This window comes from Ranitomeya variabilis, chromosome 2, assembly GCF_051348905.1.
Source record: "Ranitomeya variabilis isolate aRanVar5 chromosome 2, aRanVar5.hap1, whole genome shotgun sequence".
NCBI lineage: Eukaryota > Metazoa > Chordata > Amphibia > Anura > Dendrobatidae > Ranitomeya > Ranitomeya variabilis.
The window spans coordinates 5,627,817-5,649,074 of NC_135233.1; the positions used below are offsets into that span (position 1 = coordinate 5,627,817).

Consider the following 21,258-nt stretch of genomic DNA (forward strand, 5'->3'; position numbering starts at 1 on the left):
CCACTGCTCTTCAATATACCATGAACTGCAGGGATCTATGAATATCCCGCTTACAGTTCCACTTAAACCTTGCAGCTCTCTGGCGCCCCCCTTTCTGTCAGGTCAGATTAGGTACTGCACCTAGGGTAATTAGTCGCCAGAAAGGCTGCCTGCTATGTACTGGCTATTGGGCACGCTGCAATAAACTACTCCCACTCAGGCAGGAACCATAAATATCAATGCCGCAGTCGCTACTACAACACCCAAAGGCCTGCACGGTATGCTGCCACCAGCTTCGATTAAACGGGTCCGAAGCTAACCCAACACAGCAGCGTAATTCCCTTCAGGAGACAGGGTACGTTTTAGAGCATGAAGAACGAACTAGTACTTTAAATATTTTACTCCGAAAGAAGGCAGTGTTTTTATATAAAAATATTACAAGGATGTTACAGAAGAGACAATTGAAATATGTACAAGGTAATTATAAAAAAACAGGGATTACAATAAGAAATAACACGTACATGTGGTCAGATCTGTTGTGTATCCGCTTTTTGGGCTCCCCTGGTGGTTGCTGGTGGTACTGGTGACTTGTTTGCACTTTGCTGCTTCTGTTCACCTGCTTCCATCAGCGTTTGGGAGTTTCCTATTTAGCCTTGCTCTCCAGTCATTTCCTTGCCGGTCATCATTGTAACCAGAGCCTTCGGTTGCATGTTCCTGCTACTAGTCTGCTGATCAGCTAAGTGGACTTTGTCCTTTTGTTTTGTACCTTTTGTCCAGTTTGCAGTTTTTGTAATTCTCTGTAGCTGGAAGCTCTTGCGGGCTGAAATTGCCACTCCTGTGTCATGAGTTGACACAGGAGTCTTAAAGTAATTTCAGGATGGTATTTTGAAAGGGTTTTCAGTTGACCGTGAAGTCCTCTTTTGTATCCTTCTGCTATCTAGTAAGTGGACCTCTCTTTGCTAAATCTACTTTCATACTGTGTATGTATTTTCCTCTTAATTCACCGTTATTACATGTGGGGGGCTGCTATCATCTTTTGGGGTATTTCCCTAGAGGTAAGCCAGGTCTGTTTCTTCCTCTACCAGGCGTAGTTAGTCCTCCGGCTGGCGCGTGGCATATAGGAAGCCGTAGGTATGCTCCCTGGCTACTGTTAGTTGTGTGGTAGATTTAGCTCACGGTCAACTCGAGTTTCCATCACCCGAGAGCTCGTTCGTTACTTATATGTTTCTTACGTTCCCTTGCCATTGGGAACCATGACAGTATGACCGGCCTGTGTTAAACTTATTGGCAGAAGAAAGGAGAGAAAAAAGAAGTCTGTAATTTTTTTTTTTTTTTTTTTCCCTTTTTCCTCTATGCTTGCTCCATAGTTGGATCTGTTGTATTTCAGCTTTAATTGCAGCCTTTGTCTTTCTCTCCTTATAATCCTTGACTGGCTCTGAGCTCACCTGTTTAAAGATGGATCCTCAGAGTTTGGCTGCAGGTTTAAATAATCTTGCTACGAAGGTTCAAAATTTACAAGATTTTGTTATACATGCTCCTATTTCTGAACCTAAAATCCCTACACCAGAGGTGTTTTCTGGAGATAGATCTCGGTTTTTGAATTTCAAATATAATTGTAAATTATTCCTTTCTCTCAGACCTCACTCCTCAGGAGATCCTGTCCAGCAGGTTAAGATTGTAATCTCTTTGCTGCGAGGTGACCCTCAAAATTGGGCATTTTCATTGGCACCAGGGGATCCTGCGTTGCTCAATGTGGATGCGTTTTTCCTGGCTTTAGGGTTGCTTTATGAGGAACCTAATTTGGAGATTCAAGCTGAAAAAGCTTTGATAGCCCTATCTCAAGGGCAAGATGAAGCGGAGATATACTGCCAAAAATTTCGTAGGTGGTCTGTGCTTACTCAGTGGAATGAGTGCGCCTTAGCGGCAAATTTCAGAGAGGGCCTTTCTGATGCCGTTAAAGATGTTATGGTCGGGTTCCCTGCGCCTACAGGTCTGAATGAGTCCATGACAATGGCAATTCAGATTGATCGGCGTTTGCGGGAGCGCAAACCCGTGCACCATTTGGCGGTATCTTCTGAAGAGACGCCAGAGAAAATGCAATGTGACAGAGTTATGTCCAGAAGCGAGCGGCAGAATTATAGGCGTAAAAATGGGTTATGCTTCTATTGTGGTGATTCTGCTCATGTTATATCGGCATGCTCTAAGCGTACTAAGAAGGTTGACTCATAACCCAGTCCTTGACTGGAAGGCTATGTCTGTGTTAAGCTGGGGATGTCGGGGGGCTCATGGGGACACTCCTATGGTGTCCATTTCGTCATCTATTCCATCTGAGATTCCGGCATTTTTGTCTGATTATCGTGATATTTTTGAAGAGCCTAAGATTGGTTCACTCCCTCCTCACAGGGATTGTGATTGCGCCATAGATCTGATTCCTGGCAGTAAATTTCCAAAGGGTCGTTTGTTTATCCTATCTGTACCTGAACATGCTGCTATGCGCGAGTATATTAAGGAGTCCCTGGAAAAGGGACATATTCGTCCTTCTTCATCACCTTTAGGAGCCGGTTTTTTCTTTGTCTCTAAAAAGGATGGCTCTCTGAGGCCTTGTATTGATTATCGTCTCCTGAATAAAATTACAGTCAAATATCAGTATCCGTTGCCTTTGCTGACTGATTTGTTTGCTCGCATAAGGGGGGCTAAGTGGTTCTCTAAGATTGATCTTCGTGGGGCGTATAATTTGGTGCGAATTAAGCAGGGGGATGAGTGGAAGACCGCATTTAATACGCCCGAGGGCCATTTTGAGTATTTGGTGATGCCTTTTGGTCTTTCAAATGCCCCTTCAGTCTTTCAGTCCTTAATGCATGATATTTTCCGTGAATATTTGGATAAATTTATGATTGTGTACTTGGATGATATTTTGATTTTTTCTGATGACTGGGAGTCTCATGTTCAGCAGGTCAGGAGGGTTTTTCAGGTTTTGCGGGAGAATTCTTTGTGTGTAAAGGGTTCAAAGTGTGTTTTTGGGGTTCAAAAAATTTCATTTTTGGGGTATATTTTTTCCCCTTCTTCTATTGAGATGGACCCTGTCAAGGTTCGGGCTATTTACGACTGGACGCAGCCTACTTCTCTGAAGAGTCTCCAGAAATTCTTGGGTTTTGCTAATTTTTATCGTCGATTTATAGCTGGTTTTTCTGGCGTTGCTAAACCTCTGACGGATTTGACTAAAAAGGGTGCTGATGTTCCAATTGGTCCCCTGCTGCCGTGGAGGCCTTTCGGGAGCTTAAGCGCCGCTTTTTGTCTGCCCCTGTGTTGCGCCAGCCTGATGTTTCTCTTCCCTTTCAGGTTGAGGTCGATGCTTCCGAGATCGGAGCGGGGGCGGTTTTGTCGCAGAAAAGTTCCGACTGCTCAGTGATGAGACCTTGTGCGTTCTTTTCGCGAAAATTTTCGGCCGCCGAGCGAAACTATGATGTTGGTAATCGGGAGCTTTTGGCCATGAAGTGGGCATTTGAGGAGTGGCGTCATTGGCTTGAGGGTGCCAGACATCAGGTGGTAGTTTTGACTGATCACAAGAATTTAATTTATTTGGAGTCTGCCAGACGCCTGAATCCTAGACAGGCACGTTGGTCGTTGTTCTTTTCCCGGTTTAATTTTGTGGTCTCGTACTTACCGGGTTCTAGGAATGTGAAAGCAGATGCTCTTTCTAGGAGTTTTGAGCCTGACTCTCCTGGGAATTCTGAACCTGCTGGTGTCCTTAAGGATGGAGTGGTTTTGTCTGCTGTCTCTCCAGATTTGCGACGTGCTTTGCAAGAATTTCAGGCGGATAGACCTGATCGTTGTCCGTCTGGTAGACTGTTTTTCCTGACGAGTGGACCACTAGAGTCATCTCGGAAGTTCATTCTTCTACTCTGGCAGGTCATCCGGGAATTTTTGGCACCAGAGATTTGGTGGCTAGATCCTTCTGGTGGCCTTCCCTGTCTCGAGATGTGCGTGTTTTTGTGCAGTCTTGCGATGTGTGTGCTCGGGCCAAGCCTTGTTGTTCTAGGGCTAGTGGGTTGTTGTTGCCCTTGCCTATTCCGAAGAGGCCTTGGACGCACATCTCTATGGACTTTATCTCGGATCTCCCTGTTTCTCAGAAGATGTCTGTCATCTGGGTGGTGTGTGACCGTTTTTCTAAGATGGTTCATTTGGTGCCATTGCCTAAGTTGCCTTCCTCATCTGAGTTGGTCCCTCTGTTTTTTCAAAATGTGGTTCGCTTGCATGGTATTCCGGAAAACATCGTTTCTGACAGGGGTACCCAGTTCGTGTCTAGATTTTGGCGGGCAGTCTGTGCCAGGTTGGGCATTGATTTGTCCTTTTCGTCTGCATTCCATCCTCAGACCAATGGCCAGACGGAGCGAACTAATCAAACTTTGGAGACTTATTTGAGGTGTTTTGTGTCTGCAGATCAGGATGATTGGGTTGCCTTTCTGCCGTTGGCGGAGTTTGCTCTTAATAATCGGGCTAGTTCTGCCACTTTGGTTTCTCCTTTCTTTTGCAATTCAGGGTTTCATCCGCGTTTTTCATCTGGTCAGGTTGAATCTTCGGATTGTCCTGGAGTGGATGCGGTGGTGGATCGGTTGCATCGGATTTGGGGACAAGTGGTGGATAATTTGGAATTGTCCCAGGAGAGGACTCAGCAGTTTGCTAACCGTCGTCGTCGTGTTGGTCCCCACCTTCGCGTTGGGGACTTGGTGTGGTTGTCTTCCCGTTTTGTCCCTATGAGGGTTTCTTCTCCCAAATTTAAGCCTCGGTTCATCGGTCCTTATAGGATTTTGGAGATTCTTAACCCTGTTTCTTTTCGTTTGGACCTCCCGGCATCTTTCGCTATCCATAATGTGTTCCATCGGTCGTTGTTGCGGAGATATGAGGTACCGGTGGTTCCTTCTACTGAACCTCCTGCTCCTGTGCTGGTGGAGGGTGAATTGGAGTACGTCGTAGAGAAGATCTTGGACTCCCGTATTTCCAGACGGAGACTTCAATATCTGGTTAAATGGAAAGGCTATGGTCAGGAAGATAATTCTTGGGTAACTGCCTCTGATGTTCATGCCTCGGATTTGGTTCGTGCCTTTCATAGGGCTCATCCAGATCGCCCTGGCGGTTCTTGTGAGGGTTCGGTGCCCCCTCCTTAAGGGGAGGGTACTGTAGTGTATCCGCTTTTTGGGCTCCCCTGGTGGTTGCTGGTGGTACTGGTGACTTGTTTGCACTTTGCTTCTTCTGTTCACCTGCTTCCATCAGTGTTTGGGAGTTTCCTATTTAGCCTTGCTCTCCAGTCATTTCCTTGCCGGTCATCATTGTAACCAGAGCCTTCGGTTGCATGTTCCTGCTACTAGTCTGCTGATCAGCTAAGTGGACTTTGTCCTTTTGTTTTGTACCTTTTGTCCAGTTTGCAGTTTTTGTAATTCTCTGTAGCTGGAAGCTCTTGCGGGCTGAAATTGCCACTCCTGTGTCATGAGTTGACACAGGAGTCTTAAAGTAATTTCAGGATGGTTTTTGAAAGGGTTTTCAGTTGACCGTGAAGTCCTCTTTTGTATCCTTCTGCTATCTAGTAAGTGGACCTCTCTTTGCTAAATCTACTTTCATACTGTGTATGTCTTTTCCTCTTAATTCACCGTTATTACATGTGGGGGGCTGCTATCATCTTTTGGGGTATTTCCCTAGAGGTAAGCCAGGTCTGTTTCTTCCTCTACCAGGCGTAGTTAGTCCTCCGGCTGGCGCGTGGCATATAGGAAGCCGTAGGTATGCTCCCTGGCTACTGTTAGTTGTGTGGTAGATTTAGCTCACGGTCAACTCGAGTTTCCATCACCCGAGAGCTCGTTCGTTACTTATATGTTTCTTACGTTCCCTTGCCATTGGGAACCATGACACAGATCATTTGAAGCAACCAGGCTAGTGGAGTTTCCATCTGTCCCAGTGCATTAGGACTCTGGGTAGGAACAGCTCTTCAAGTCAGACTCCAGCAGACAGACAGACCCTTGCTGGAGTCTGGCCAAAAAACTTATAGCTGCAGCCTGTTACATCACCAAAAGTGTTGAGTTAAGATCGCCCTCTTCTTTCTTCAGTCTTAGTAAATGTCACACAAGTTTGTCTAATACCTATATCTCTGCTCCAGAACATGTCATAGTCATAACAAACCCAGCATTCATCTCGTCTTAATATTGGCATTCTAATGAGATCAAATATGTCCTATTTGTGATGCATAATTACAGAAAAATCCCTACTTCTTTACCAGATGGAGTTAGAAGCCCGTGCTTACCGTGGCGGATAGATCCACCGAGGGAGATTAAGAATATGTATTTTCCTGTTCCTATCTTAAATGGTTGGCCCAATATCTTACAATAATGGAACAAAAGACCCTCATGGATTCTAGAGATTTCTAATCCAGTTCTAGCTGGCAAAGCTTTCCAATGCAGCTATGCCGGTCGTAAATTCCTTTCTTCAATAAAACTCCCCCCACATACATTGGCAAGGCAGCTCTTGGCTGAGTGAAAGGGAAGGGGGGGTTTTGTAGCCCACAGCATAAGCTGAAGGACAAAACTACAACATCATATTATACTTCATACAATATCGTGACACAGGGCGACACCCGATAATTCGACTCCAGGGAAAACAAAACACTGGTTCATAGACAGGCACCAGGATCTGGCCGCAGCAGCAGATCCTAGCTCCTCATACCACACAGGTCCCAGAAGAATGATAGTATATCCAGGGGCTTATTGTTCCACCCTCTAGGGATCAGCCACTTGGATGGGTGGAGGAGCTCACACCCACCCTCAAACATGTGTTACCTGGAGCTGAAAGTACAAAAGAGGCTCCAGATGTGCAGTCCCACTGTCCCAGCCAGTCTGAGAAGCCCCCTGCAGAGAGCAACAAATGAACACAATGCCCCCCACCAGAAGCAGGGTAGGAAATGTTAATGAAGTATGGTCTATGAAATCAGGGCGGGGGTGGTACTCCGTTACACTAGTCTAAAGTAATGTGTTTTTAGGGCACACTTAAAATACCGTGTGTGCACTCTAAAAAAATGGTAAAATCGCAAGGGAAAAAATAATGCCAGTATTGTTGGCCTGCGAGCTTCCAGGCCAAAGATAGGAAGGAAAGGAGTTATCGATAACTTTCAAAGATACAGTAGGTGTACCTCACAGAAGACAGCCCATATGTGAGGTCAGCAAAGTGGAAGTTCTTAGTTTTATGGCCGAAGCATAAAACAAGATCGTCCATCTTTGGAAATCATTCAGAGCCAGGAGAGACAGCTGAACACCATGCTGTGGTACTGGATCATTTCTTTGGGATCTCTCCTCCCCTTTATCGACACGTCATACCTGTGACTGAGATTTAGTAAGTTTTGTATTTTTATCCTGTTTTATTTCATAACTGTTTGTACATACTTGTATTTTGTCTCTTTTGTAATATCATTTGTATCTTTTGTAAACACTGCCGATTATTCTGGAGCTAAATTATAAATCTGCTAGCTTCCTTCTTCTTGTTCTATAAGCGATCCGCTGCGTACTCCATGCAAATTCACGCTACCAAACATGTGTCCGACCAACCTATAAGAGGTCGGTGGTGGCAGCATAGTTGTCGTATTTATGTGGTGTTGGGGACTTGATGGTGACTGGATTGAGGTGTATATATATGTTCCTACCAGGAACCAGTGGTATATACATCCCGTCACATCACGCGCCGCAATATTCAACATAAATTACAGCACTCCTTTTCTTATCCTCTGTCAATATCCTTGTTGGCCAGCAGGGTAAGGGGGCGCCAGAGAGCTGCAAGTTCCTATTAAGTTTGTGACAGTGGAGATCTCTACAATTTAGGGCACGTTACGCCGGCAACAAGAGCTGTAATATGGAGCCATGTATTTAACTATTTAAACAAATGCACAAATAAAGGAATCCACATTTTTCGTAAGTGTCAGCTCTTCTATCTTGGCTTTTCCAATGATGAGCATAGTGGCGGAGTAACAGGCCAGATGAACCCCTGTCCATTTTAAACCCAGGTATAGTGGGGTCCAGGCTAGAGTATACCCAGGGAATATAGTGTCCTAGGCCAAACTATACTGGGGGTGTAAAATAGCCTAGGCCAAACTATACCCGGGGTGTAAAATAGCCTAGGCCAAACTATACCCAGGGTGTAAAATAGCCTAGGCCAAACTATACCCAGGGTGTAAAATAGCCTAGGCCAAACTATACCCAGGGTGTAAAATAGCCTAGGCCAAACTATACCCGGGGTGTAAAATAGCCTAGGCCTAACTCTATCCCACCAGAGTTCCCAGGGGCCGACCCCAGACGCACGTTTCCCATAAGCTTTTTCAATGGGGAATCACAGAGAAGTGCGGCAGATTCTCTACTTCATTAGATCTTTGTGGAAGTTTCATTTTTACTGACTGAAGTTTTTCTGCTTCGAGTAATAAAAGTCAATGTGTTTATAACGTTAAGATGTCAGTCAGTTATCAGCTCACGTCACCCGACAAAGCGGAAACCCAATAAAATGCTGGAAAAATAAGTAACTCTTGTGTATAGTGCTCAACACTGCTGATATCAAGGGGGTATAATCTGGTATGAGGGGGTGTAATCTGACATAAGGCGGTGTAATCTGGTATGAGGGGGTGTAATCTGACATAGGGGGTGTAATCTGATATAAGGGGGTGTAATCTGACATAAGGGGGTGTAATCTGACATAAGGGGGTGTAATCTGGCATCAGGGGGTGTAATCTGACATGAGGGGTGTAATCTGACATAAGGGGTGTAATCTGACATAAGGGGTGTAATCTGACATAAGGGGTGTAATCTGGCATCGGGGTGTAATCTGGCATCAGGGGGTGTAATCTGTCATAGGGGGGTGTAATCTGACATAAGGGGGTTTAATCTGACACAAGGGGGTGTAATCTGGCATCGGGGGGTGTAATCTGACATAGGGGGGTGTAATCTGACATAGGGGGGTGTAATCTGACATAAGGGGGTGTAATCTGGCATCAGGGGGTGTAATCTGGCATCAGGGGGTGTAATCTGACATAAGGCGGTGTAATCTGACATAAGGGGGTGTAATCTGACATAAGGCGGTGTAATCTGACATAGGGGAGTGTAATCTGGCATCAGGGGGTGTAATCTGACATAGGGGGATGTAATCTGACATAAGGGGGGTGTAATCTGACATAAGGGGGTGTAATCTGGCATGAGGGGGTGTAATCTGGTATGAGGGGGTATAATCTGACATAGGGGGGTGTAATCTGGCATGAGGGGGTGTAATCTGGTATGAGGGGTGTAATCTGACATAAGGGGGTGTAATCTGACATAAGGGGGTGTAATCTGGCATCAGGGGTGTAATCTGACATATGGCGGTGTAATCTGACATAGGGGGTGTAATCTGACATGTGGCGGTGTAATGTGACATAAGGGGGTGTAATCTGACATAGGGGGTGTAATCTGACATATGGCGGTGTAATGTGACATAGGGCGGTGTAATCTGACATAAGGGGGTGTAATCTGACATAGGGGGTGTAATCTGACATAAGGGGGTGTAATCTGACATAGGGGGTGTAATCTGACATAGGGGGTGTAATCTGACATAGGGGGTGTAATCTGACATAAGGGGGTATAATCTGACATAGGGGGTGTAATCTGACATAGGGGGTGTAATCTGACATAGGGGGTGTAATCTGACATAAGGGGGTATAATCTGACATAGGGGGGTGTAATCTGGCATAAGGGGGTGTAATCTGACATAAGGGGGTGTAATCTGACATAAGGGGGTGTAATCTGACATAGGGGGGTGTAATCTAGCATAAGGGGGTGTAATCTGGCATAAGGGGTATGAAGTGGCCTAGGCGGCATTAACCCCGGGTATACTTCGGCCTGTTACACCGGTTTGAGGTTTGTGGAGAGACCGGCAGAGGACGGATCCTACACACATCACTTCACCTTTGACTTGAGAGTTTCTGTAATGACTTCATTCTCAGTAATTAAGTGAACCCCTTCTCTGTTACACAGTGGGATCTGGTGTGTGAGAAGAAAGGCTTAGGTCGGCTCCTGACCACCTTCTTTTTCATCGGAGTGACCCTGGGAACAGTGAGCTTTGGTTACCTGTCTGACAGGTAAGTGGATGCAGAGGGGTGATCCGCCATACACATCCATCACAATCCTCAGGGTCCCTGGTGTCCTGCAGCGCTGAAAGGGTTGATCATAATTATCCTGGAAGTCTGGGGAATGAAAGGGCTTCATATTCCAGGTTCATGATTACATCCCTGGTGGGCTGGGGCAGTGAACAGGTTCATGATTAGACCAGATCTGTAGAAAAAAGACATGGATCGCACATCCAAAAAAATCATAGTCTGATCTAATGCCGCTTGGCATAGTGTGCAACACACCGGCAGTCATACCGACACAGTGGACATCACACCGCACAGCGGACGTCACACCGACACAGCGGACCTCACACCGACACAGCGGACCTCACACCGACACAGCGGACCTCACACCGCACAGCGGACGTCACACCGGCACAGCATACGTCACACCGGCACGCCACACCGGCACAGCGCGAGTCACACCAACACAGCGGACGTCACACCGCACAGCGGACGTCACACCAGCACAGCGGACGTCACACCGACACAGCGGACCTCACACCGACACAGCGGACCTCACACTGACACAGCGGACCTCACACCGACACAGCGGACCTCACACCGCACAGCGGACGTCACACCGGCACAGCGTACGTCACACCGCACAGCGGACGTCACACCGACACAGCGGACCTCACACCGACACAGCGGACCTCACACCGACACAGCGGACCTCGCACCGACACAGCGGATGACACACCGGCACAGTGTACGTCACACCAGCACAGCGGACCTCACACCGATACAGCGGACCTCACACCGCCACAGCGGACCTCACACCGGCACAGCGGACCTCACACCGGCACAGCGGACCTCTCACCGACACAGCGGACCTCACACCGACACAGTGGACCTCACACCGGCACAGCGGACCTCACACCGATACAGCGGACCTCACACCGCCACAGCGGACCTCACACCGCCACAGCGGACCTCACACCGACACAGCGGACGTTACACCGGCACAGCGGACCTCTCACCGACACAGCGGACGTTACACTGGCACAGCGGACCTCACACCAACACAGCGGACCTCACACCAACACAGCGGACCTCACACCAACACAGCGGACCTCACACCGGCACAGCGGACGTTACACCGGCACAGTGGATGTCACACCGACACAGCACCGGAGCTGTGTGATGAGGTTTTCTTGGGGAGTAAGGCTATGTGCACACGTAGAATGGTCCACTGTGGATTTTTCCGCAGCGGATTTGATAAATCCGCAGGTCAAAAGCACTGCTTTTTTCCTGGGGATTTATTGTGGATTTACAGCGGTTTTTGTGCAGATTCCACTGCAGTTTTACACCTGCGGATTTCTATTATGGAGCAGGTGTAAAGAATTGACATGCTGCAGAAAATAAACCGCTGCGTTTCCGCACGTTTTTTACCACAGCATGTGCACAGCGGATTGCGTTTCCCATAGGTCTACATGGTACTGTAAACACATGGGAAACCGCTGCGGATCCACAGCTGCGGATCCGCAGCAAAATCCGCATTGTGTGCACATAGCCTAAAGAGATTAATGATTACAAAGGTCTACAAAATAATATTTTTTTCAGGAGCCTAGTTTTTTAATAGATTTCGGGAATTTTACTGAATTCAAAAACCCATTATTTTTCTGATTTGGTTCTAGTTTTTGAGATACCGTATTTTTCGGACAATAAGACGTACTGAACCAAAAAATGCCCCCCAAATATACAGCTCTGGCAAAAATCACTGCACAGTTTTATAAAAATCCGCTTCTGGTCTGACAGCCATTCCATCCCAGTGTCAGTTGAATTCCATCCAGAGGACGCCTCATTCTACTTAATGAGCTTCTGATTAGGTGATCACCTGAACCAAATCTTATTTAACGAAGGAAAGTATAAAAACCCTGCTGCGCTGTTCACAATCCTCCTGCAATGGGACAAACTGGATGGCAAAACAAGTGCTAGTAATATCCCAAAAGTAATAGGAATGAAAAAATAACTTTAACCATGCCAAAGGAGAGGAAAAGAAAAGTCTTGAGTGAGGAAAAGAAGGGTTCAATTCTGGCTTTACTAGCAGAGGGACACAGTGAGCGTCATGTTGCCTCCATCCTTAAAATTTCTAAGACGCAGGCAGTCCATTACAACAAGGTCAAGCAGCAGACATTGGGGACAACAAAGCTACAGACCGGCAGAGTGCGAAAACGACTCTGCACTGACCGGGATGACTGTCATCTTATTCGAATGTCACTCAGCAACTGCAGGATGACATCAAGTGACCTACAAAAGGAATGGCAAATGGCAGCTGGGGTGAAGTGCACGGCAAGAACAGTTCATAACATTCTCCTAGAGGCAGGACTCAAGTCATGTAAAGCTAGAAAAAAGCCTTTCATCAATGAGAAGCAAAGGAGAGCCAGGCTGAAGACTGCCAAAGACCATAAGGATGGGACCATAGAGGACTGGAGTAAGGTAATCTCTGATGAGTCTAATTTTCAGCTTTGCCCAACACCTGGTCTGTCTGATGGTTAGACGGAGACCTGGAGAGGCGCACAAGCCACAGTGTCTTTCACCCACTGTGAAATTTGGTGGAGGATCTGTGATGATGATCTGGAGATGCTTCAGCAAGGCTGGAATTGGGCAGGTTGTTCTTTGCGAAGGATGTATGAATCAAGCCGCATACAAGGTTATCCTGGAAAAACAGGTGATTCCTTCTGCTCAGGCAATGTTCCCCAACTCTGAGGACTGGTTTTTCCAGCAGGACAATGCGCCATGCCACACAGCTAGGTCAATCAAGGTGTGAATGAAGGACCACCACATCAAATCCCTGTCATGGCCGCCCAATCTCCAGACCTGAACCCCACTGAAAACCTCTGAAATGTAATCAAGAGGAAGATGGATATTCACAAGCCATCAAACAAAGAAGAACGGCTGACATTATTGTACCAGGAGCGGCATAAGGTCACCCAGGAGCAGTGTGAAAGACTGGTGGAAAGCAGCCAAGATGCAGGAAAGCTGGGATTAACAGTCATCATGGTTATTCCACACAATATTGATTTCTGAACTCTTCCTGAGTTAAAACATTAGTATTGTTGTTTCTAAATGATTATGAACTTGTTTGTTTTTTTGCATTATTTGAGGTCTGCAAGCAATGTATTTTTTTGTTATTTTGACCATTTCTCCTTTTCATAAAAAAAACAACAAAATTTATTGCTTGGAACTTCGGAGACATGTTGTCTGTAGTTTATAGAATAAAAGAACAATTTACATTTTACTCAAAAATATAAAGAGGAAAATCAGACAAACTGAACATTGTGCAGTGGTCTCTTCATTTTTGCCAGAACTGTAGAGGAGAAAAATAGGAAAAAAAAAAATAATTTTATGTGAAAATAGGAGTCCATCTTATAGTCCGAATTTAGCTTAGTGGGAGGCGGTTGCGGTGGAGCAGGGTCGCCACTGCAGGAAGGCGGCATGAGTGGGGGATGGTGCTGGAAGCCAGTGGCGGCAGGAGTGGGGAGATGCTGTAGGAATCCGGCGATGGCAGGTATAGGGCGATGCTGCTGGAAGCTGGCAGCAGCAGGAGTGGGGAGATGCTGCAGGAAGCCAGCGGCGGCAGGTGTGGGGCGATGCTGCAGGAAGCCATCGGCGGCCGGAGTGGGGAAATGCTGGTGGAAGCCGTCGGTGGCAGGAGTGGGGAGATGCTGCAGGAAGCCGGCAGCAGCAGGAGTGGGGCGATGCTGCTGGAAGCCATCGGCAGCAGGAGTAGGGCGATGCTGGTGGAAGCCGGCGACGGCAGGAGTGGGGCAATGCTGCGGGAAGCAGGCGGTGGCAGGAGTTGGGCGATGCTATGGGAAACTGGCGAAAGCAGGATTGGGGCAATGCTGCTGGAAGCCAGCGGCGGCAGGATTGGGGCGATGATGCTGGATGCCAGCGGCGGCAGGATTGGGACGATGCTGCTGGAACCCGGCAGTGGCAGGAGTGAGACAATGCTGCAGGAAGCCGAAGGCAGGAGTAGTGCAATGCTGCTGGATGCCGGTGGCGGCAGGAGTGGGGTGATGATGCTGGAAGACGGCAACGACAGGAGTGGTGCGATGATGCTGGAAGCCGGTGGCAGCAGGAGTGTGGGTGATGCTGTGGGAAGTCAGCAGTGGCAGGAGTTGGGTGATGCTGCTGGAAGGCGACGGCGGCAGGAATGGGGTGATACTGCTGGAAACCGACGGCAGCAGGAGTGGGGCAATGCTGCAGGAAGCTGGCGGCGGCAGGAGTGGGGTGATGCTGCAGGAAGCCAGCGGCGGCAGGTGTGGGGCGATGCTGCAGGAAGCCATCGGCGGCCGGAGTGGGGCGATGCTGGTGGAAGCCGTCGGTGGCAGGAGTGGGGAGATGCTGCAGGAAGCCGGCAGCAGCAGGAGTAGGGCGATGCTGGTGGAAGCCGGCGATGGCAGGAGTGGGGCAATGCTGCGGGAAGCTGGCAGTGGCAGGAGTGGGGCGATGCTATGGGAAGCTGGCAAAAGCAGGATTGGGGCAATGCTGCTGGAAGCCGGCGGCGGCAGGATTGGGGCGATGCTGCTGGATGCCAGAGGCGGCAGGATTGGGACGATGCTGCTGGAAGCCGGCAGCGGCAGGAGCGGGGTGATGCTGCAGGAAGCCGGTGGCGGCAGGAGTGGGGTGATGCTGCAGGAAGCCGGCGGCAGGAGTGGGGCGATGCTGCGGGAATTCAGCTGTGGCAGGAGTTGGGCGATGCTGCTGGAAGCCAGTGGCGGCAGGAGTTGGGCAATGCTGCGGCCCCTAGGCTGGGAAGAAGGGGCATCCTGGCGGTGCGAGGCAGGTGCCATTGAGCTCCCGGCGGTGAGCTTCAGGAAAATGTCAGCGGTGCGAGGCAGAAGCTGAGTCCCTACTCCGTACACTGAGCCGATATCTAAATCTGCACATTCACCGACACCGTTGACATTTTCCTGAAGCCCACCACCAAGAGATCAATCCTGCCTCGCACTGCCAGGACACCCCCTCCTCCCAACTCTGGTCCCACAGCATCACCTTACTCCTGCTGCCGGCTTCCTGCAGTGGCAAGCCTGCCTCTTGTGAACCCCCCACCGCAGATTTGAAATTGAAATATAAGGCCGGGGTCACACTTGAGAGTGCAATGCGAGAAGCTCGCACGAGTCTCTTGCATCAACACCCGGCACTGCTGCCGGCACTCAGGACCAGAGTGTGCTGCTGCATGTATTTCTATGCAGCCGCACACTATGGTCCCGAGTGCCGGCAGCAGTCCCTGGTATTGATGCGCGAGTTTCTCGCATTGCACTCGCAAGTGAGACCCCGGACTAAGACACATCTCCACTTTCCTCCAAATGTTTTGAGGGAAAAAGTGCATCTTATAGTCCAAAAAATGCAGTAATTCTTCCATGAAAATAATGCCGTACCCAATGTGACCTGTGTGACCACAGATGCCATTGCTTTTGGTGTCTGATAATGACATTTCCCATAGAATTATTTTGTATTCACTTTGTGGCTTATAATGAGAGAACAGAGAGAATTCTACTGAAATTAATTACTTATTATAAATATCTCAGAAAATAGAGAAGATCCGGCAAAACCTAAGTGATCTAATTCATATCTCTGGTGGTCCAGGGCAGAGAAGTTAATAACATCTCTAAAACTCCTAATAGACAGACTGGGCGTCCCTGCCTTCATGTCTGTAATTTGGGGGTCCAGCTCCCCCACTCTATAGTTGTACTGACAGTTCCCCCTAGACACCAAATGCCCACAGATACATGACTACTCATTATCTGGGTAAGGACTGTTCATGTCGAGTGGCCTCCGCTTATTTTCCCTCTTCTGCTGTCCTTAGGTTTGGCCGCAGAGCGATGCTGTTCCTTGCGCTGCTGCTGTCTCTGGTGTTCGGGGGTCTCTCTGCGGGATCGGTCTCCTACCCAATGTTTGTCATCAGCCTGATGTTATCTGGATTCTCTGTCTCTGGACTTACCATTACTGTCGTGGCCCTGAGTAAGATAAATTTACTACATCGAATAGACCCATGGGTGAGGGGGCACTCCACCAACAATCGACCAGACCCAGTAGTGAGGAGGCACTCCTCTCAACTAACTATTTACCAGACCCAGGGATGAGGGGGAAATCCACTCTACTAACCATCTACTAGACCCGGGGTGAGGGGGGCATCCTCTCCCTCAATCACCTACCAGACCGAAGGGTGAGAGAGCACTCCACTCCACTAACCTTCGACCAGACTAAGGAGTGATAAGGCACTCCCCTAACCATCAAGCAGACCCACGGTTGAGGGGAAACTGCACTCCACTAACCATCAACCAGATCCAGGGGTGAGGGGGCACTACTTTCCCCCAACCATCAACCAGACCCATGGGTGATGGGACACTCCACTCCACTAACTATTGACCAGACTGAGGGATGAAGGGGAACTCCACTTCACGATCCATCAATCAGACCCAGGGGTGAGGCGTACCTCCACTCCACTAACCATTGACCAGACCCAGGGGTGGGGGGCACTCCCCCAACCACTCCACTAACCATTGACAATACACAAAGGTGACCAGACCCAAGAGACAGGGGGCTTTCCTCTCCCCAAACCATGGATCAGACCCAAAGGCGAGGGCGCACTCCTCTCCCCAACCATTGACCATACCTAGAGGTGAGGGGGAATGCCACTAACCATTGACCAGACCCAGGGGTGATGGGGCACTCCTCTCCACTAATCATTGACCAGACTCAGGGGTGAGGAGGTACTCAACTCCACTAACCATTGACCAGACCCAGGTGTGAAAGCATTCCCCTTCCCCAACCATCGACCAGACCAAAGGGTGAGGGGGAATTCCCCCTCACCCAACAATTGACCAGACTCAGGGATGATGAAGAACTCTGCACCCCCAACCACCAACCAGACCCAAGGGCCAGAGGGCACTCCTTCCAGCCGCCAACCATAGACCAGACCCAGGTTTGAGGGGGCACTCCACTGCACTATCTACCAGACCCAGGGAAGAGGGGGATTCCTCTCTCCCAATCATCAACCAGATCCAGGGGTGAGGGGGCATTCCCCTCCCCTAACCATCAACCAGAGCAACGGGGGAGGGGCACTCCACTAACCACCAACCAGACCCAGAGATGAGGGGGCATTCCTCTTACCCAACTATTGACCAGACCAAGAGGTGATGAGGCACTCTGCTCCCTCAACCATTGACCAGACTCAGGGGTGAGGGTAAGGCCTCTTCTTCAACCATCCACCAAAGCCAAGGGTGAGGGGGTACTCCTCTCCCCAACCGCCGACCAGACCCAGGGGTGAGGCGGAACTCTACTCCACTAACCATTGAGCAGACCCAGGTGTGGAGGGCACTTCTCTCCTCCAACCCTCAACCAGACCCAGGCGTGAGGCAGAACTCAGCTCCAATAAACATTGACTACATTCAGGGAATGAATGGGGCACTCTACTCCTCTAACGATTGACCAGAGAGAGGTGTGAGGAGGCACTCTGCTCCCCAAACCATGGACCAGACCCAAGAAACAGGAAGCATTCCTCTCCCACAACCATGGACCAGACCCAAGGGTGAGGCGCACTCCTCTCCCCCACCCATACCCAGAGGTGAGGGGGAATGCCACTATCCATTGACCAGACCCAGAGGCCAGGGGGCACTCTCTCCCCAAACCATTGACCATACCCGAGGGTGAGGGGGAACTCTACTCCACTAACCATCAACCGGACCCCGGGGTGAGGAGGCATTCCACTCCACTAACCATTGACCAGACTTGTTCTGTCTTCATACACGTTGATACGGTGTGTGATCCAACATACAGCATAAACCACTTCTGTCTTCCAAAGTAAGCAGACTGTTTTCTGTAGTCTAACTTGTTTATTGGTAACAGGTATTGAAATGCGGTAAAACTATAAGAATACAAATGATTTGAGTAAGTATTGGGCACATAACAGCACAACTGATACTATAACTAGCAGAGAAAGCATGCAGGATGATGCAACTTCTACATGCAACTACATACAGTAACTCACAGATAATAGATTTCCCGGGTACTAGTTGCTATACAGTAATCACATTCTATAGAACACTATATTACAAGAACAAGGATAGCAATCTTACCGGATAAACTAACCAGGGTGGCAGGTAAATGAAGTAGTTCCAACACAGCTGAATAAAGGTACCTTCACACGAAGCGACGCTGCAGCGATAGCGACAACGATGCCGATCGCTGCAGCGTCGCTGTTTGATCGCTGGAGAGCTGTCACACAGACCGCTCTCCAGCGACCAACGATGCCGAGGTCCCCGGGTAACCAGGGTAAACATCGGGTTGCTAAGCGCAGGGCCACGCTTAGTAACCCGATGTTTACCCTGGTTACCAGCGTAAAAGTAAAAAAAACAAACAGTACATGCTCACCTGCGCGTCCCCCAGCGTCTGCTTCCTGACACTGACTGAGCTCCGGCCCTAACAGCACAGCGGTGACGTCACCGCTGTGCTTTCACTTTCACTTTAGGGCCGGTGCTCAGTCAGTGTCAGGAAGCAGACGCTGGGGGACGCGCAGGTGAGTATGTACTGTTTGTTTTTTTTACTTTTACGCTGGTAACCAGGGTAAACATCGGGTTACTAAGCGCGGCCCTGCGCTTGGTAACCCGATGTTTACCCTGGTTACCAGTGTAAAACATCGCTGGGTATCGTTGCTTTTGCTTTCAAACACAACGATACACAGCGATCGGACGACCAAATAAAGTTCTGGACTTTATTCAGCGACATCACAGCAGGATCCTGATCGCTGCTGCGTGTCAAACGAAACGATATCGCTAGCCAGGACGCTGCAACGTCACGGATCGCTAGCGATGTCGTTTCGTGTGAAGGTACCTTTACACGAGTGAACAGGAAATACAGAGAGAGAAGGCTGGGGAATTCCCCAATCCCATGATGCTTTGCTGAAACCCACAATGCAACACTCTATTATTCATGGAAAACACAGGTAATAAATTTATCCACCACTGGGTGGTGCTATAACACAGCAAAACTAAACTATGACAATAGTTAACCTTTTAATGTTTGAAACGAACCCCTGTCCTGTTAGAAGGACAGAACACTCCCCGCTTGGCATCAACCGATGCCACACACAGCTCTTTTGGCGAAAACGGTAAGACAAGTTCCGCAACTGGTCTGAGGAATTAAACGAACGAGGGCACGAACAAGTGAGTCCCAAGTTGAGAACCTGTTGAAGCGGTGGGATTTGAGGTGATTGTCTTTAGTCACCGTACGTAGAACGGATACCTGAGGGCGGATTTCCTCATCTGCCTTTGGATCCACCAGTTCAAAGATGTTTGACTCGTCCACATATGGCGTCGAACGGTATAAGAATGTAGGGCCGGTGAACCAGGTTATGTCTTTAAGGTGTCTTGCTTCAACGGATCTGGTTGCGTGGTCCGCCAGATTGTGGTGCGTGGACACATAGTGCCACTGTTTAGGTTCGGTGGATCTCCTGATCCTTAGCACCCGATTGCTGACATAGACATAGAAGCGACGAGTTTCATTGCAAATGTACCCCAGCACTACCTTGCTGTCAGTGTAGAACTCGACTTCTTTGACTTCCAGGTCCATTTCTGTCGAGATAAGCTCAGCTAACTCTACTGCCAGCACAGCTGCACAGAGTTCCAGTCTGGGTACTGTGTGTTCACGGAGTGGGGCCAATTTTGTCCGGCTCATAACAAGCCTTACGTGGCATTGTTCATTGATGTCAGTTGTTTTCAAATACGCCACTGCTGCAATTGCCTTGGTTGAAGCATCGCAGAAGATACAAAGCCTTTGCACCTTGATTTCTGATGAAAGCACAGAAGCATATGGTCGTGCCACGTAGAGACTCGACAGGGCTTCTAAAGAATTTTTCCATCTTTCCCACAATTCTCTTTTATCGCTGGGAAGCGGATCATCCCAATCGGATGTCTCTTGGGTGAAGTCTCTCAACATCATTTTACCTTGGATAGTTACAGGGGTTACAAATCCCAGAGGATCGTACAAGCTGTTCACAACGGACAGGACGCCTCTACGCGTGAAGGGTTTCTCTTCTTCGCTGATCTGGAAGGTGAATGCATCCTTTTTCAAATCCCAGAGTAGACCCAGGCTCCGCTGCATGGGAAGGGAGTCCGTGCTTAAATCCAAGTCTTTTAAATCGGTTGAGTAATCTTGAGAGGGAAAGGCTGCCATTAGTTTCTGGCTGTTGGAAGCAATTTTGTGCAACCTCAAATTGGATGAAGCGAGCATTTCTTGTGCCCTTTTCAGGAGATTGACTGCCGACTCCTCTGTGGGTGTGGATTTCAGGCAGTCATCTACGTAGAAATCCTTTTCCACAAAAGTTCTTACATCCGATCCATACTTCGCTTCACCTTCTCTGGCTGAATGTCTAAGGCCATAGATAGCGACAGCAGGGGAAGGGCTGTTCCCGAAGATGTGAACCTTCATACGATATTCCACGATGTCCTTGTAGGGGTCATTATTGCGGTACCAGAAGAACCTCAAGTAGTTTCTGTGTTCTTCTTTAACAAGGAAGCAGTGAAACATCTGTTGTATGTCGGCCATAAATGCTACTGCGTCTTTGCGGAAACGAAGAAGTACTCCCAGAAGTCTGTTGTTGAGGTCTGGACAAGACAGGAAGACGTCGTTTAAAGAAACACCTTCGTATCTGGCACTTGAGTCAAATACCACTCTTATCTGACCTGGTTTCTTCGGATGATACACGCCGAAAATAGGTAAGTACCAACATTCCTCGGAATCTTGAAGTACAGGTGCAATTTCCGCGTGGCCACTCTGGAATATTCTCTCCATGAAGGTAAAGAAGTGTTTTGTTTCTGGTGCCTTCTGCAGTTTGCGCGTAAGGGAGACAAATCGACTGTAGACAAGTTCTCTGTTGTTGGGTAAGCGTTGCCTCTGTGGTTTGAATGGTAAAGGTGCGACCCAACTCTTTGATTCATCTCTTACTATCTCTCGCTCCATGATGTCCAAGAACAGTCTGTCCTCTATGGACATTGCTACCTGGTTGTCTTCCCTTGTCCTATGGAAAACTTTGCACCCTATATGATCTTGCTCACCGTCGCATGCATGGTCTTCACAGGAAGGATCAGCTAACGGACAAGGTGGAGGGG

At 48.7% G+C, this 21,258-nt stretch overlaps 1 protein-coding gene across 3 annotated transcripts in view; it reads left to right on the forward strand.

Moving 5' to 3' along the window:
- The window catches only part of SLC22A7 (solute carrier family 22 member 7), a 123,958-nt gene that overhangs the window by 17,607 nt on the left and 85,093 nt on the right, over positions 1-21,258 (forward strand). For all 3 annotated transcript variants that reach the window (XM_077281893.1, XM_077281895.1, XM_077281894.1), the window contains 2 exons: positions 10,005-10,108; positions 15,957-16,111. In XM_077281893.1, the coding sequence (XP_077138008.1) occupies positions 10,005-10,108; positions 15,957-16,111 (259 nt within the window). The remainder of the gene's footprint in view (positions 1-10,004; positions 10,109-15,956; positions 16,112-21,258) is intronic.